The sequence below is a fragment of the Ascidiella aspersa genome, chromosome 8 (assembly GCF_963924565.1).
Source record: "Ascidiella aspersa chromosome 8, kaAscAspe10.2, whole genome shotgun sequence".
NCBI classification, from domain to species: domain Eukaryota; kingdom Metazoa; phylum Chordata; class Ascidiacea; order Phlebobranchia; family Ascidiidae; genus Ascidiella; species Ascidiella aspersa.
The window spans coordinates 20,890,810-20,908,249 of NC_139454.1; the positions used below are offsets into that span (position 1 = coordinate 20,890,810).

The following is a 17,440-nucleotide window of genomic DNA, read 5'->3' on the forward strand; positions in this document are numbered from 1 at the left end:
TCGTAAAACCCAGCAACAAACCCTAAAATGTATAAAAGATAAAAATGCATGGAAAATAGGTTGGGTAAGGTGAATACCCTTTTTGGTGGGTTTGGTGTGAATATCTCTTGAGATTGTTTTGCAATTTAAAACATACATACTTCAGTTACATACTTTTCTTTCTGACTTAGGCAGAAATAAAAAAGAGTATTGGTTTATGGTCTTTATTTGATTTATTTGTTAGAAGTGCGTAAAGTTAATTTAAAAAAAAAAAAAACGGCTACCAAATGATTTTGATGAGGAAAGAGGCGTGACATTTTACGACAGTACTGCAGTTCTTACGACGCACATAGGGCGGCTTTGCCTTATTCTGGTAAAAATAGACGAAAACGTCAAAGTTGTGTTTCATCGATGCTGTTCAATTCAAACATGACAGCTAATATACGTATATAATTCGTATATGTGAAACACAAATTTCTCCAAGAGTAGACATAGGCGAACCGTACTACCCGCGGGACCCGTCCGGACCGCTTCACCGCAAATATAACATCTTAAACATTTGCCTTTTTAAATTGACCTTTTGCTGACCTTATCAAAACGTTTGAAGCTGCAGTTAAAACTATTTTAGGAAGTAAATCACACTTTTCTGCTTTAAGTTTTAAGTTAAACCAAATTTAAAGCAAAAGCTTGGTTAAAAATTAGACAATTTCCGGATTTGTGGTGCATTAAATTACTTTATTTTCAAAATAAGTGAAGTTTAATATATTAAAGTCACAGCATTGTTATTTTTCCGCCAAACTTTAGAAAAGTTTCATTTCCCATTTTTTTTCCAAAGTACAAACGATCATATAATTGTTTTTCTACAAAATATTATAATATAAACTTTGGCAAGGGATTTCTGTTATATCTGACTAACCGCAGGTCAACACATTTCGTGCATATAGAACGTGTAAAAAATACAGACGAATACCTATTATAATTGATATTTTATAAACGGTACAGTTAACTGCATGCAATTTGTATACTTAAAAAAAAAGTTGCCCCTGATCCATGATCGAAAATGGGCGAAGCCAAATCCCGACAAACATATAGCTTTTTAGTATTTCAGCATTCTTTCCGTCTATTGATTTATTTTACTGCAACCTATAAGCACTCTGCTTTGGTCAAATCAGAACGAGATAGTACAGCGCGCATATATGCCAATCACATTTCGAGCATATTGTTTTACCCCGCTCGAAGAAAGTGGGAATAAAGGACCAGAAGCTGTACGATCGATTTCAAGTGGAATTAAAGGTGCATGTTGGCGTGTTGAAACTGCTATAGACCACTGTGTAGTGCATAGGGCTTTCCAACAGTCGATTTTCTGAGCCTCACAGAAAAAGTCTCGATTTGTGCGAAAATTAGAAAAATGCTCCTCCAGTTAGTAAAGATAAATCTTGATTTTTTGTAATAAGCTTGATTTGCGTGAACAAAATATCTATTAAGTCTCTTCTTCTTTTTAACTAACTGAAAAATCGCTTACTTTGTCGAATATTTACAAACTTTTTGCAGATGTTCTCACGGAATATCTACTTATATAAAAATGTAGAAAAATAGACTTCCTACTATAAACATGTTGAGTATCCGTTTTGTAGGATAGTCAGAATATTAACCCTATCTTATTGGCAATGTTGAAATTTGTTTGTTTTTTAGGCTGGAGTTTATTTTGTTCTAATAGCACCAAAATGGATTTGTTTTAGATTTTTGTTTGCATTTATCTTATACCTGACCTGAAACGAATATACGAGAATTAGGGTATAAATTGTAGAATACTATAGCCGAGTCGATAGCTATAGATGTTCACTTAGTATTAATGTTATAAGTTGCAATGCATATAGCAAAATAGAGTAAAATAAACACCCTTCATTTACGCTTTAAATATAGATTAACATAGCCAGAGCGTAAATAAACGATTTAAACAGGTTAAACAAAAACTTAATTTACGCTCCAAAACTTCCTGCAAGGCGAATTGACACGCTCCGCTAGAAAGCGATTGCTTTTTAATTAAGTTCATCAACTTGGCGGTAGGAGAGTTTCGTTCGTAGCTTGTCTCACTGGCGTGGTGCAATTTGTTAGAATCGCTGTCGTGGTTCAAGTCGCCAATTACAGCGCTTAGAGTTAGGAAGGTCGTTTAACTAAACGGACAACCTTCTCCCGGTGAAAGAGGGGGGCGACATATGAGAGAGGGGGGCGACATGTTTGCAGTAATTGTCAAAAAAGAAATCAAAACACCTCTGCATAGATTACTGTTTGAGAAACGTGTTCTAATACTTTACTTTATTGTTTTGAATGGAAGGATTGATGTCCGAAACCTTCGTTCGATCGTGTAGCAAATAATTGGAAGTCGTGAAACGCATGTTTTGCTGTTCGCCAGTCGCCCATGTTGTTGACAGGAGAGATAAAATTCCGACCGAATATCTGCTTTATCAGGAAAGTTATGTTATTTCGAGGAATGTTTAGCAGCGCAGTGCAATCGTGGTTAGTTCAGAGATGATTTTATCGAGTCTTTTAAACCCTTATCAGAAAAACATAAAGAGAACACTGATTTAGATATATTTTTCTCTTAGTTTACTGTTGTACTCACAACCGACGTATTCATAGATTTGTTACATTGTTTAGAGTTTCTGCTTCTGTTATACTAGGACAGACCAATGGTTACGTCGATTAAATGTGTTTGGGTAACGTCAGGATTTATTTCATGTACAAGTCGTAATTGCCTTTTTTATATCATATTACACAATAAGGAAGATTACTATTTTGTTCCAAAAGAGTTGATTAGACTTTCAATTTGTAACAAGTGCAATTAATCAATGTCTATAGTTGATATCCAGCCAAGCACGCATAAAAAAATACAAAAATCATTGCATCTCGTCTTAATACTTACAGTACATTGTGTGGCGGTCTGGTTAGACATCAATCTATTTAATTTACCTTTTTGCACCCCATCCTAGTCACCCCATCCTAGTTTTAATTTCAACAAAGAGTTAGACGTTTATTTGTTAACTTGTACGTTTAGAAACAAAAATCATTTTGTGAAGGTTTCGGAAAATTCGTAATTTCTTTTCAACATTACAGTACACCGAAAAGCCATCGCAGACTCGCCGAATCTGTCGATCTATGATGCAAGCAGAGCAAGCCAGAAAAACAACTGGCCTGCAGTGAGGTTCGAACTCACGACCTCCGGTCAAGCCGGGACCGTCGCTCTACCAACTGAGCTATGCAGGCTCAGAGAGGAGCGAGTCGAGAAACAACCATGCGCCAATACTTGCACATTTTGTTAGTACAAGCAACTTCACACTGGGGGATCATCAGTCCGTATCAATCTATGAAAGACACACACAAACATGTGTTTAATAACATCTGTGATCTAGCCCCTCGGAAGTTGCTTTATGACCAACGATTACGGCTTCCGTATCAATAGTACACCGAAAAGCCATCGCAGACTCGCCGAATCTGTCGATCTATGATGCAAGCAGAGCAAGCCAGAAAAACAACTGGCCTGCAGTGAGGTTCGAACTCACGACCTCCGGTCAAGCCGGGACCGTCGCTCTACCAACTGATCTATGCAGGCTCAGAGAGGAGCGAGTCGAGAAACAACCATGCGCCAATACTTGCACATTTTGTTAGTACAAGCAACTTCACACTGGGGGATCATCAGTCCGTATCAATCTATGAAAGACACACACAAACATGTGTTTAATAACATCTGTGATCTAGCCCCTCGGAAGTTGCTTTATGACCAACGATTACGGCTTCCGTATCAATAGTACACCGAAAAGCCATCGCAGACTCGCCGAATCTGTCGATCTATGATGCAAGCAGAGCAAGCCAGAAAAACAACTGGCCTGCAGTGAGGTTCGAACTCACGACCTCCGGTCAAGCCGGGACCGTCGCTCTACCAACTGAGCTATGCAGGCTCAGAGAGGAGCGAGTCGAGAAACAACCATGCGCCAATACTTGCACATTTTGTTAGTACAAGCAACTTCACACTGGGGGATCATCAGTCCGTATCAATCTATGAAAGACACACACAAACATGTGTTTAATAACATCTGTGATCTAGCCCCTCGGAAGTTGCTTTATGACCAACGATTACGGCTTCCGTATCAATAGTACACCGAAAAGCCATCGCAGACTCGCCGAATCTGTCGATCTATGATGCAAGCAGAGCAAGCCAGAAAAACAACTGGCCTGCAGTGAGGTTCGAACTCACGACCTCCGGTCAAGCCGGGACCGTCGCTCTACCAACTGAGCTATGCAGGCTCAGAGAGGAGCGAGTCGAGAAACAACCATGCGCCAATACTTGCACATTTTGTTAGTACAAGCAACTTCACACTGGGGGATCATCAGTCCGTATCAATCTATGAAAGACACACACAAACATGTGTTTAATAACATCTGTGATCTAGCCCCTCGGAAGTTGCTTTATGACCAACGATTACGGCTTCCGTATCAATAGTACACCGAAAAGCCATCGCAGACTCGCCGAATCTGTCGATCTATGATGCAAGCAGAGCAAGCCAGAAAAACAACTGGCCTGCAGTGAGGTTCGAACTCACGACCTCCGGTCAAGCCGGGACCGTCGCTCTACCAACTGAGCTATGCAGGCTCAGAGAGGAGCGAGTCGAGAAACAACCATGCGCCAATACTTGCACATTTTGTTAGTACAAGCAACTTCACACTGGGGGATCATCAGTCCGTATCAATCTATGAAAGACACACACAAACATGTGTTTAATAACATCTGTGATCTAGCCCCTCGGAAGTTGCTTTATGACCAACGATTACGGCTTCCGTATCAATAGTACACCGAAAAGCCATCGCAGACTCGCCGAATCTGTCGATCTATGATGCAAGCAGAGCAAGCCAGAAAAACAACTGGCCTGCAGTGAGGTTCGAACTCACGACCTCCGGTCAAGCCGGGACCGTCGCTCTACCAACTGAGCTATGCAGGCTCAGAGAGGAGCGAGTCGAGAAACAACCATGCGCCAATACTTGCACATTTTGTTAGTTCTTTTCAACATAATAGAGAATTTTTACGCGACCCTATATTTAGGTATTCTAGTTCAAACTACCATCGTCAACCATTGCTCCAGAAATTAATTGCTGCTCAGCTTCGGCCTATACTGCTTTTCCGGTCAGCGCTACGGAAAAAACTTACTGTGACTTTGTCGTTTTGCATTTGACCAAGGATTGAGGCGCCCTGATAAATCGCTGTTCTGGACGCATTTCAACTTAACGATTTTTCACAACCGCAGCTGGAAAAATCTGCGACGCCGTTGTGAAATGCGACACGTGTTTATTGGCCTTTGGCGCCGAATTATATGAAACCGATACAGTAAACTGTACTAAGAGAATTACAGCCTGGAGCAGCGAATGGTCACAAAGACCTTCGAGTCAGTTGTCCCGTGAAGGAATAATACGGTTAAGGCAAACGTTTTAGTCGGTAACAATGTATATAAAAGAAATAATTTTTTTGTATTTTCACAAAGCAAGACAAAAAATTAAAGTTAAGTATAAGATATGGTATTTGTCCTGACCAAAAGACGTATAGCCTACACCGATCAAAAGGTAAAATTTGGACCAGCATTACCACACCATACTTTTTCTTAGGGCGGTTTGCTAACACCTAAGGCGCGAAGGCTTTTATAGCCCTACCCTGCATTTATGCTTGATTTTCGTTCGATTTGTGCGCGTGAAATTTTATTGCTAAACGTTTTTACCATGCTCCTCGAACAAAATTGCGAGATCCACGCCTCTGATTCTATTCCCCCTTTGTGAAACGTCAACAGATTTTAGATACTTTACAGGCGGTATGATGCCATTCATTCGAAAAGTCCTGCGTGGCTAAAAGTCGCTTAAATGCAGCCTTATATATATACGCAATATTTGCTGAACAAAGGTAGCATAAACGTGCAAGTAAGGAAGGTACAGAGTGATATTCATTTTGGCCATGTGTAGATGAGGCTTTTTGCGGTTAACAGAGTAAGGAATGTGGCTCTTGACTTCTGACTTGTTGCTGGCCACCTCTGACCAATATGTTTTAGGACAGCTTGGTTTATTTTTCAGTGCGCGCCATAAGGTAAGCCCCTACACTTTAGCCAGGAAATCTAAAATTAACACGGTTGATCAATAAAAACCTGTGCCAGATAAGGTTTAGCGGCAAACATCCACTGCCACAGTTGTTTTAAGATCTAAAAATTTTAATTGAGAATTTTCCAACTTTTATGTGGCCTGGACAGAAAAATAGAAGCACTAGTTAATAATGCTGTTGTCAGGTGTGTTATTTATAGTTTTCAACGTTTATACATAACCTGCAGAAAAAGGGTGTTTCCCAATTAAAATAAGTTTAGGAAAGCCACTAAGTTTTAAGTTGAACTGGTTACCAGTATAAAGTTTTGCCTTCTCCCAGATCTTTGACTAAAATTTATTGGTGATATTTAAGGCCCGTTTACACTATACAGCTGCACTGAGCGGAGCTGAGCTGCACTGGGCGTGAAGTTGTTTTCACTACAGCTGCAGTGAGCTGCGCTGGGCGTAAAAATCGCCCCAAAACGTAACGTGTTTCAATAGCTGCACTGCGGGCTTGAGTTTAGCAAAGCGTGAAAATCGCTCCAAAGCGTAACTTTAAGCTATCTGCAGCTGCTGCACGAGGCTTGAGTTTAGCAAAGCGTGAAACGCTCGCTACAATAGAATTTAAATGCAAATTACGCTTTGCTCAGCTCAGTGCAGCTGTAGTGTAAACGGGCCTTTAAAGATAACGTGGCCAATAGCCGATACCAAGTTAAAGTATCGGTACTCGCCGATATTTGGAATAGTATCGGTTCCCATCCGATAGCAAACTATTTGTGCATTCGTTTTTAAATTTTACGTTAAAGATCGAGAATAAAAAGGCAAAATTACAATTTGCGGCCTATCAACCTCCAAAATGTTACCATCGTTCTTTTTAATTTAATCATTTTATTTTGACCATTGCAATGTAGTCATTCGGTATCGGGCCGCGCAGCATTTTTTCTGCCAAAATTATTGAGTGAATCTAAACAAAATACCAAGTATTGGACATCGTTAAACTTGATTGTTGTATGCCTTGGAATTGTAAATACCCCCCGGCCTTGGAAAACGTCTGCCAACGTGTCGACCGACAAATTGATTGCAATGTAAAGTTTACAATTGGAAAAATGCCTGACAGCAACAGCATATTCAACAATAACTTATTTCAAATCATACGAATGCCATTGAACAGTATTTTTCCGATCATTCTTCAGGCTGCGCGAGTATAGATATTAGATGGATATGGAAAACGAAGCTGTCCAGCCTGTCACTCTGAACATTCCTGGCGGAAGATTGAGCGGCGAGTGGACGTTAAGTTTGTCGCCACCTGGCGGAAGCTCACGCGCGTGGACTTCGCCGAGCTCCAACGGAGTTGGTAAGCTCATTTTTATTAAATTAACGCGATTATTTTTACATCGTAAGTGTTAATGGATCCGCAAATTCATTCTTCGTCAGCAGACTAGTAACGCATAACATCACACTCTGTCATTTTGTTAAATTAGTCTCAGTAAAAACCATTAGTTTGATGCTACCTTGGACGGAGTGAGTTAAAAATAATTCCGAACCCGACTTCCGAGTCAGAGTCACGAGTCCGACTCTGTTAAATTTGCTGAACCCGACACCGACTCTACAGCCTGTATTGTGCCAATTTACGTAACCAAAGCAGAGTGAACATACAGCAACTCATGGGGGTGTCATATAATTTATCACCCCGCAATAAGTGGTTGGAAAATATTCCACTATATGCTATTTCTTCTTTACAACTAACAGTTTGCTGGCAATATTCTGGAGGTAGTTTTACGTATAGTGTTACTCGAGTCCCAAGTCCGATTTCAGCAAAATAATCCGAGTCCGGAGTTCGACTCGGATTCCGCAGCTCTAATGCAAATGTAATAAAGTGCTCGTGACAACTATTGTGAGCATATTATGTGACAACAGAGCAATACAATTGCAATCAACATTATAGGTTTGAAAAACGCTTCATGACGATATGTCTGATCCGTAAGGATTGCTACCAACATTCTTCTGGCGGACTTCCGCACTTGTTTAGTGCGGTGAAAGTGTAGTCTTACCTGATATCCCAACACTATAGAATGCGAAATCCGGGTTAAAAGCACAGGAATTACACGACATCCCTCTCAACAGAATAGACCGCGTACATTCTAATCTACTTTTTATGTCGCATTATCGACCAGTTTTCCTCAGAACCCTAACAAGAGCCGGGCGAACACAACCGCAGCACCTGCTTTGTGTAAGCGTTCTCCAGGAAGCGAAAGGTCGTAGTTTCTGTTTGGTTTCTGACGTGACAGTGATTCGTGCTACTATTGGTAATAATTATTGACGTTTCATATGTATACGAAACATTTAAAAGTTTTAAATGCATTTTTAGTTGTTGCACTGAATATGTGAATAATGGAAATCACCTCGACCATTGCAAGATAAATGTCGACCTTAATTCCTAATCAGTAACAGCAAAATACTCTAGCAAAGCTAGCAATCGAATATTTTTTTTATTATTTTAGTTATTTTACTTTGTTTTATTTAATTTTTAATGTTTCCGACTTATTCTTATACTGTTGCGTTTGTTTTTATTCAGATATACTGACGATGCCTTGATTGGCGAAATATATAGATATCTTTTAAGATCTGTTTATTGTGTCTGACCTGAATTGCTAGCTTTGCTTAGAGTATTTTGCTGCATTTTCAGTTGATAACAATTTTTAAAAAAACTTAAAACTTAAAAAAACCCTTTGTATATACGACTCGCGCTATATGGCTTGATCTGTCAAGTAAAAGTATTAAATATATACAAGCAAAAATAAATTCTGTAAACATGACAAAAAAATCATCACACAGTATTTAAAACTAAGAAGCAAAACAAAAGTTGATTTCAACGTTCTGTTTGAGCTGTTTGCTTTTCCAATCTTGTGTTTTACCACGAGAACGCGCACACTTACCTGAAGAATGGTTTCCACCACGAGGGAAAGTCCCGTCAGTGACGTCACGGTCTTGAGGCTTCGAAACGCGCGAATAACTCTCAGAATCCGTAGCAGCCTGGTATTGCTGAAGAACTTCAGCCATGGGCCAAGCTGAATGGGGCACGTAGAACACAGTTTAACTGAATAAATTTCGGTGTAGAACAAAATAAGAATTTACATAGCAGAGTTGGCGAAAAATACAGATTTTTCGGGGGCATGGCAAGGTGCCCCCTGGATCCGCCCCTGCTAACAGTCACAATGCTCTTAGCCGAATCTCATGACCAGCAATTGAATACTGATGTCTGCCTGGACCATAACATAAAAACCCTGCTTAATTTTAGACCTGTTTTAAAATTCCAATTTGCGGATTAAGTGGGTACAAGTTTGTATTAAACACGTGCACGGCCGCAGGCTGTGTACACCTGGTGTAGAATGTTAAGTTGTTTATAAGATTATATTCATTAGCTTTGATAAGGTGATGCGACCAGCTTTGAATAGCCTAAAATTGTTTTCGTTTGTTTAGCGCTGTTGATAAACATATGTGTGCAAATTTGTTAAATTTAGCTGCAATACGCAATTTGCAACGCGAAAAACATCAACCTGTGTTTATATTTTCGTTCCTCGTTCGTCCGTCTAAAAAACACATGCAGGTTTAGAATTAAAAATTTTAAGCATTGTGAGGTTTCTCAGACATTTATTGTCATATATAAAGTGTATTAGGACGCCATAAAGCAGAAAAAACAATCTCCAGACTCGCGATCTCAATTGCAGCAACCATTCACACGCACACACGGAAACACACACACACATTTGCGCACACGCACGCACGCACACCAACGTACAAAGTACGTACACACGTACACACCAACGTACGTACGCACGCACAAAAAAAAACACATCCACAAGCACACATGCAAACACACACACACACATTTACGCACACGCACGCACGCACATCAACATACAACGTACGTACATATGCACACATCAACGTACGCACGCAAACGCACACGCACACCAACGCACACATTTACGCACGCTCATAACTATATTGAGCGTCGCTTACGTGCAGCACGAAAATGATGACAAAGTCGAGAATGTTCCAGTAGTCCTTCCAGAAGATAATAAAGCCGCTGTACCACTTGAGCACAATCTCGCAAATGAAGATGCCCATGATGAGGTTGTCGATGAAGGAGAAAACGGCCGAGTAGGGGATCGCGATGCTGTTCACGGTCTGTAGAGCGATGTGCACTGCGTTGATTGCGATCACCACGAATATCATGCCTGTATAAGCGCAAAAAACACAAAAAAATATTAAAGAACGCTCATCACTAAGGAAATAGGCCAGCATTTTGTTGGCCAACCGTAACCAAACACGAAATTTAACCAACTTATGGGAGGTTAGATTAAATAAGGTTGGCAATGCCTTAATTATAAATTAAAAAAATGCGTGATATATGTGTAGATCTATAGCTTCAGATTAATGCTTCTTAATTTATTGAACCAGAACCTGAACTTTGTGAACCGATTCCAGGATAACATTAGCAGAACAGGAACTGAACCGGATTCTATAGAAATATACTTGTGCGCAAAAATAATTATTGATTTGTCGAAGGAATAAGTAACTTTACGTTTGGGGAGAAACTATGATTTATGACCCCAAAAGTGTGGATAGTGACGAACAGTGTTTTTTAAGGTGTTTTGGGGGATCGAAACGGTCCCCCAAATTTCTCCAGCGGTTTCCCAAAAAATAATAAATAATTCGTTTAAGCAAATATGGCTATTTTTTGGTATTTAAATAAAACACTTGCGGTTTCTTAGAACTACTTAGCGGTCACCCAAACCAAACCTTAAAAAAACCCTGGTGACGAGTACTTCGAACCACAACAAGACATCATTTCTGTAAAACCAGAAGTGAGCGAAAGTAACCTTTTCTATGAATCTTGCTATTTGAAATAAAGAAGTTTCTAGCAAAAAAAGTTGGTCAAGAAATCTTTCAGAAACGTACTGCAAATTACAAATCAAGCGATTTTTACCCTTAGACGCAAAAACACAACAAATAAAAAATGACCGAGTGTGGCGAGCTGTGATATCGATCAGCTACTCCAGGAAAACGAAATCCCACGACCGGCCACCTATAACACCTTCTAAATATTAATGAGTCTCTCCGTTCGCGTGACTTGGTCAATGCGAACGGCGACAGGCAATGAAATACGATCGACTAAGCCCAAGTAGGAATCAATATAAGTAATAACTTTGGTTTTAAATTCACGTCAAACTATGCTTTGTTATTAAATGAACAAATGCTGACCGAAACTATTTTTGGTAAACATTGTTAGCCGTCGCGATAGTTGCGACCGAGTGTTGTCTTTAATCAGTGGTTTCCAACGTTTTGTTTTCGCGACCCCAATTTTTGGTTTTCGGAAACCTATGCGACCCCCATTTATGCTACATGTAAAACCATATTATAATCGTATAAAATTTGCAAAAATGTTCACATTTCTTGACAGATTGTTTCAAAATGAAGCAAGAATTTCTAAATTTAACAAAGTAGAAATTTAACAAAGTAGAGCACTTGTTACGTAACAATGGAAAACTTACATCTAGAAAACGCAAAATTCGGAAAGAAACTTGTATTATTAGACACCTAAATCGTTTCCCCACCACTGCTCTATTACCTGACTAGTGGTGGCCATAACAAGTGTCATTTGAATTGTTAAAAATTTCTCTTAATACGCCCAAAAGTATAGCTGCACAATGTTGACAGTTTTTTACGTTTTTTACGTGTGCAGTGGTTTTCAAACTATTTTTTTTTAATTTAACAAATATTCGTAGCCAGGGTTTTTTTAAGGTTTGGTTTGGGTGACGGCTAAGTAGTTTTAAGAGACCGTAAGTGTTTCATTTAAATACCAAAAAATAGCCATATTTGCTTAAACGAATTATTTATTATTTTTTGGGAAACCGCTGGAGAAATTTGGGGGACCGTTTCGGACAGGTACTTTTCATAATCACATCAGGGATGGATTAAGGGTACAGTCGGCATAAGGCTGTTTACTAGAAAAGAGACTAATTTTGCAAACCAAGCTTCAAAAAGTAATCCAAACATAAAACATTAAAGTTATTTACTGCAAAATAACATAAACAAAACATAAAAACATGTCAAGTTTGTAGAGATCTTCTAGCAAATGTATTTTTTTTTAAATTACAAACTTGATATTATGTCTGGCAACAATAGCTTATATAAAAACATGTGTTAAATATAACTAAGTGTCATAGATTCATAGTGTATTACCAGGTATATTTAAAATACACTTTCCTAGCCTAAGCCAAAATTTTACTGGTACTGGATCTGTGTCCTTATCAGCCTTACAAAAATTTAACCTTAAAGAAAATTGAGAGCTGACATTTTCCAGGGCCTAAGGCAGTTTTTCTCAGCCTTTTATGGCTAGTGGCACCCCTATCAGAAAATAAAAAGGGGATAAAAAGCAGACCTCAGAAATAAAAAAATAGATTGCGGCTCCCCTTTAAGAGCTTTACGTAGGCTATTCACTAGAATGTCACCATAAACGGAACTGTTTATCAACTCTACACTACGTAGGAAGTAGAAAGTTCCAATTGGATTTATTCCACTCTGGTCTTACCCAAAAGAAGAGTTGAACAAAAATCAGATTCTTAAAGACTCCCAAATGTGTCGCGGCACCCTTGAGGATTAGAAATGTCACCCCAGGGTGCCGCGGCACCCCGGTTGAGAACCACCGGCTTAAAGCCCTAGTAACCTAATGGTTAATCCGACACTGGATACCTTTGAAGTACACTGAGTTGAGCACGTGGGCAACCATTGTCGAAACCATGTCGGAAATATCGTCGTCATCTTTCTCCGCGACGTCGTTTATATCAATTTCGACTTCTGCCAGCTGGTTGTACAGTCCTTGCTGCAATTAGAACGATACAAGGAGCATTGTTACTCAGACCAACAACAGTTATGAAAATATGCGAACACACATGTGTGCTAACAACTGTGATCAAGCCCTTCTGAAGCTACTTTTTGACGATTTAAAATGTATCAAGCATTGGCGTAATTGTTTCGCGACTCGCTCCTTATTGAGCCGCACAGCTCTTGGTAGAGCGACCGTTCCGGCTTGACCGGAGGTCGTGAGTTCGAACCTTACTGCAGGCTAGTTGTTTTTCTAGCCTGCACTGCTTGTATCAAAGATCGACAGATTCGGTGAGTCTGCGATGGCTTTTCGGTAAAGTTAACAAAGATTGGAATAAACGGAAAAGTTAATCGTTGTTCAAAAAACTGCTTTCCTTAGCCGAAGATAAGCTGAATAAATAAGTTGCAAAACGTACAACGATTCGAATGTTTTTTAGTTTGGTTTCACAACAGTAAAGACTTGCACAAAATACCTAATATTGGATTACACCACCTGAAACCAGGGCTGCGGAGTCGGAGTCGGAATTGGGACAAGACGGAGTCGGTTTGTTTTGCCGGAGTCGGAATCGAGACTCGAGTAAGACCGCGTAAAACTACCCGAGTCCCGAGTCCGATGTGGGCATGCGCAGTAACAAATTTTGACTCGGGACGAAATCTCACATTTTTGACGGAGTTGGACTCGGGTTTATTTTTTTACCCGGAGTAGGACTCGGGTTATTTTTAACAAACTCCGCAGCCCTGCCTGAAAAATTCTTAGACATAACTAAAGAATTTACCGGAGAGGGCTGATAAATTTGACAATTTCCCGTTTCTTTGCCAATTCATACACTGTTCGGGGTAATTGACCTTTATAAGCTGTAGTACAAAGACAAACCAAAATAACTAACACAGTGGTTCTCAAACTGGGGTCCGCGGTCCATTTCGGGTCCGCGAGACAATTTTCTGGGACCGCGAAGCACCTACTAAAAATCAACTAGACCTGAAGGAGAACATTTTAATTTCATCGTGTTTGCGCTCGTCATCTAAAGCTACGATTAGTTGTTCATTCACGTGACTGCATGCTTTGAGCTGAATTGTGCATTGTAACGTCATACTGATGCGTTGTGCTAAGAATTACGTTTCTACAGCTTGCTGTGCTGCCATTGTGGGTTGTACGGTCGCGGTTTTAAAACTTATTGTGATTGCTTCACTCAAATAAAGTGATTTTGTTAGCGTTACAATACTAAATGCGGCACCAACAAGCCTATCTAAGACTGTAAGTGCACCCGTCCCATCCAAACGTGTTATTTTATGTTTATTTGTGTGCATTTTGAAGGGGACCGCGAGCAATTGAAAAAATTGCTAGGGGACCTTTGCGTAATTTTTTAGAAAAAGTTTGAGAACCACTGAACTAACAGCTGCTAAACAGAACATTTGTTTAAACAGATATTTACCGCGTTTTTATTATTTTGTTGTTTCAGACCCGCCTTCGTTTTTCATGCCTCAAGATAGCCCCAAGTTCGGTAAGTATGATTTCTCATTTTTTTTATTTATACTTGTTTTTTTTTCGCGTTTTTGTTGCGTCACGTTGTGTTAGTACAACCACTTCTTGACGGATGTACGTGATTAACATCAGATATTTTACCTTGTGGCAGCTTTCATCTAGCAATTCCTAAAGAATTTAAATCGTTTATACTACTATCTTGACACTATGGAAAATGCGCCATCTAGCGGCTGTATATAATTTAAACTTTGTGCCGCGTGGTGGCGTTGCGCAACCAGCGTGTGTGGTCTCTTATTTTATTCGAGTGTAAGGGGTAATTTATTTTTATTCGAGTGAAAGGGGTAATTTATTTTTATTCGAGTGTAGGGGGTGTTTTACCTCTCATTTGTCCCCCAAAAAAGGTGAGCAAAAAACCGAGTCTCATTTCGCCTATATGCCCTCTCAAAAGGTGTGTGGTCTCTTTCCCATTTTTTTCTTCTAATTTCCCGAAAAACACGCGTTGCGCAATCTCGTGGCACCTTTTAGTCGTCCACACCTTTTTGTTTCTCCTGACCCTTTTCTCTTCCGGCGACTCAAAGCTGAATCTTCTGAGGACATCCGGACTCGCGATTACTTCCACATCCTCTTCTTCTTCCACTGGCTGTGTTGGAACTTTGAGGAGGTTTCCAACCTAAAAAGTAGCTCAAAAATGTGAAAAACGCACAGATCCTGTTTAATTAAACTGTTTTTAGTCGCCGCGAAACAACCCATGTGTATAGTAAAAAGGAATTCTTCCGGTACTTATTTATTTTCTTCAACGTTTCGGCCACAGTAATTAAAGATATGCGTCTGTACATCCCCTTCAATGTGAATTCGCTTGTAATAACAGAATGCAGCAATACCAAACTTGGCCTATGGTTGTTTCTTGACTCGCTCCTCTCTGATCCTGTGTTGGACTACAGCCATAAGACCCAAATAAGAACAGCATCAACGTCTGAATAATACACACTTTGGAAGAAGACTAAAATAGCACTAATACTCTTATAGCCGTAATACAAAATAATCGGATTAAGACCTAAACCCGTCGGAATAACACCTAAACGGCCAGAATCCGCCCTATACAACATTTTAGCTAGTCTCCTAAGTACACCACTAACTCCCTTAATAATTTCAACCCCAACACGTTTTGTAATCCCACCCATTACCCACCAATAACCCCAAACAACCCAAAAAATATGGTTGCAAAACAGCGGCGCCCTAATGGCGCCATTCAAACTAGGGCGCCCAAACGTCGACACCATAACGGCCGATGCCAGATCCAGAGGCCCTAATCGTCCCAATACCCTCTCCCTACAGTTTGAGGCGTTATTTTGGCCTATTCTGAAGAATTAAAACTTATTCCGACAGGTTTATGTCTTATTTAGACGATTAAGTTCTTCTGTTGCAGATATTACGATTAAGTTCTTCTGTTGCAGATATTACGGCGTATTTGGCTTTATTATGTCGTCGGTTTTAATACTGTGGTTTTATAGATTTTTTCTGCTTAGGTTTTATTGCTTTTTACGTCATATTGTGTGTTCCCCTTGTGTTCAAACCGCAGCAGTTGTCCTGAAGTTATTAGTCAGTTTTTGCTAATGTTGTAAACAAGTCGTTTTGAAACAGGCAGTCGAAACGGACCTTTATGAAAAAGTTTTTGTGCTACTTTTACCCGAACCGTTCTTTGCCAGATTTCAAGGAGCCCAACTGGAACTGAACCGAATATTTGAAAGAACCTGAACCTTAACCGAACCCGAACCTGTCAATAAAGCGGTTCACTTCAGCATGACGTAACAAGTTGTATTGTATTGAATCAAGTTAGGCCATGTTCGAAATTTTATGAAAAATTTATCATATAAAACGTTGCAACCTTTAAAAAGCGCGTATTCTAACAGTAGGCGCACAGATTCAATAAAGTTTTTTTTAATGGTAACAAAAACAACGTTTTTGATTTTTTCTTGTCATATTAACGTTTTGCCATCATTTAAATTTGTCTCAAATTCAAAAATGTTCTGGTATAAAATTTAAAAAGTATTAAGTCTAGGACATTTAGGTACCATGTGGGTTGAGAATGAGTTGGAAAGCTTAAATCCGACTTTTATGGTAACCTAGACAACATTATTTGATTCCAGCAACCACTGTTATCTATCTATTACATTTTGAAAATAAAATCTATAAGAATTAAATCAGCCTTTTTTAGTTGCATATCTTTTTGTTACAATTTGAACATTGTTTAAAGACTGTGTTATGCAACAACTTTATTTTAGTGACTTAATTCCTGTAAAGAACAGTTTGTAAAACTACCAACCCACCTGCTGCACTTTTATCATAGTTCCCACTTTCGATTTCCATTTTCCAGACATTGCAAAGTAAGTTTTTTTGGTAAGGTTTTATTATATTATTACGACAGGCTTTATTTATCTTACCTAAAAGCTATGCGTTTTTGTAGTTTTGCTAAAATACTTTGCGAATATGTCGAAACAATGCTAATTGTTCGTACAGTTCAAAGAACTTACAATGTTGTTCAATTTACTTTAAAATGTTTAAAAAAGGCCATTCAACCATAGAGCATTACTATTAGTGCTCTATGATTCAACCTGTCTTTGCAAAAATTATATTCCTGTGATGGTAACATTGTTCGTTTGAAATTAAAAATGTTAAAAAATGGCCATTTAGCTGTCTTTGCCAAATATTATATTCCTGTAATAGTAATGGTAATATTGATATCATACCATTATTTAAACTGTCGTGGTTTGTTGTAACGTGCTATTACACCTTTTTCGGTGAATAAACATCGCAGTAAGAAAAGATTTTTCATCTCTCGCGCCAAAAAATGCGAGTAAAGTCGCTAACCCGAAATAAATTGAATAAAATTGGCCCAAATTCAGAAAAACAATCGAACGACACACGAGGCTCGATTCGATAACAGAACGAATTTCGCTCCACGCCAAATCGATTGCT

The 17,440-nt window shown here is 39.2% G+C and overlaps 1 protein-coding gene across 1 annotated transcript in view; it reads left to right on the top strand.

The window, feature by feature from the left end:
* LOC146136809 (short transient receptor potential channel 7-like) overlaps positions 1-17,440 on the top strand; it is a 52,833-nt gene that overhangs the window by 173 nt on the left and 35,220 nt on the right. The window contains exons 2-3 of the mRNA XM_083395874.1: positions 7,284-7,444; positions 14,442-14,483. Of these exons, the coding sequence (XP_083252000.1) occupies positions 7,306-7,444; positions 14,442-14,483 (181 nt within the window). The 5' untranslated portion in view covers positions 7,284-7,305. The remainder of the gene's footprint in view (positions 1-7,283; positions 7,445-14,441; positions 14,484-17,440) is intronic.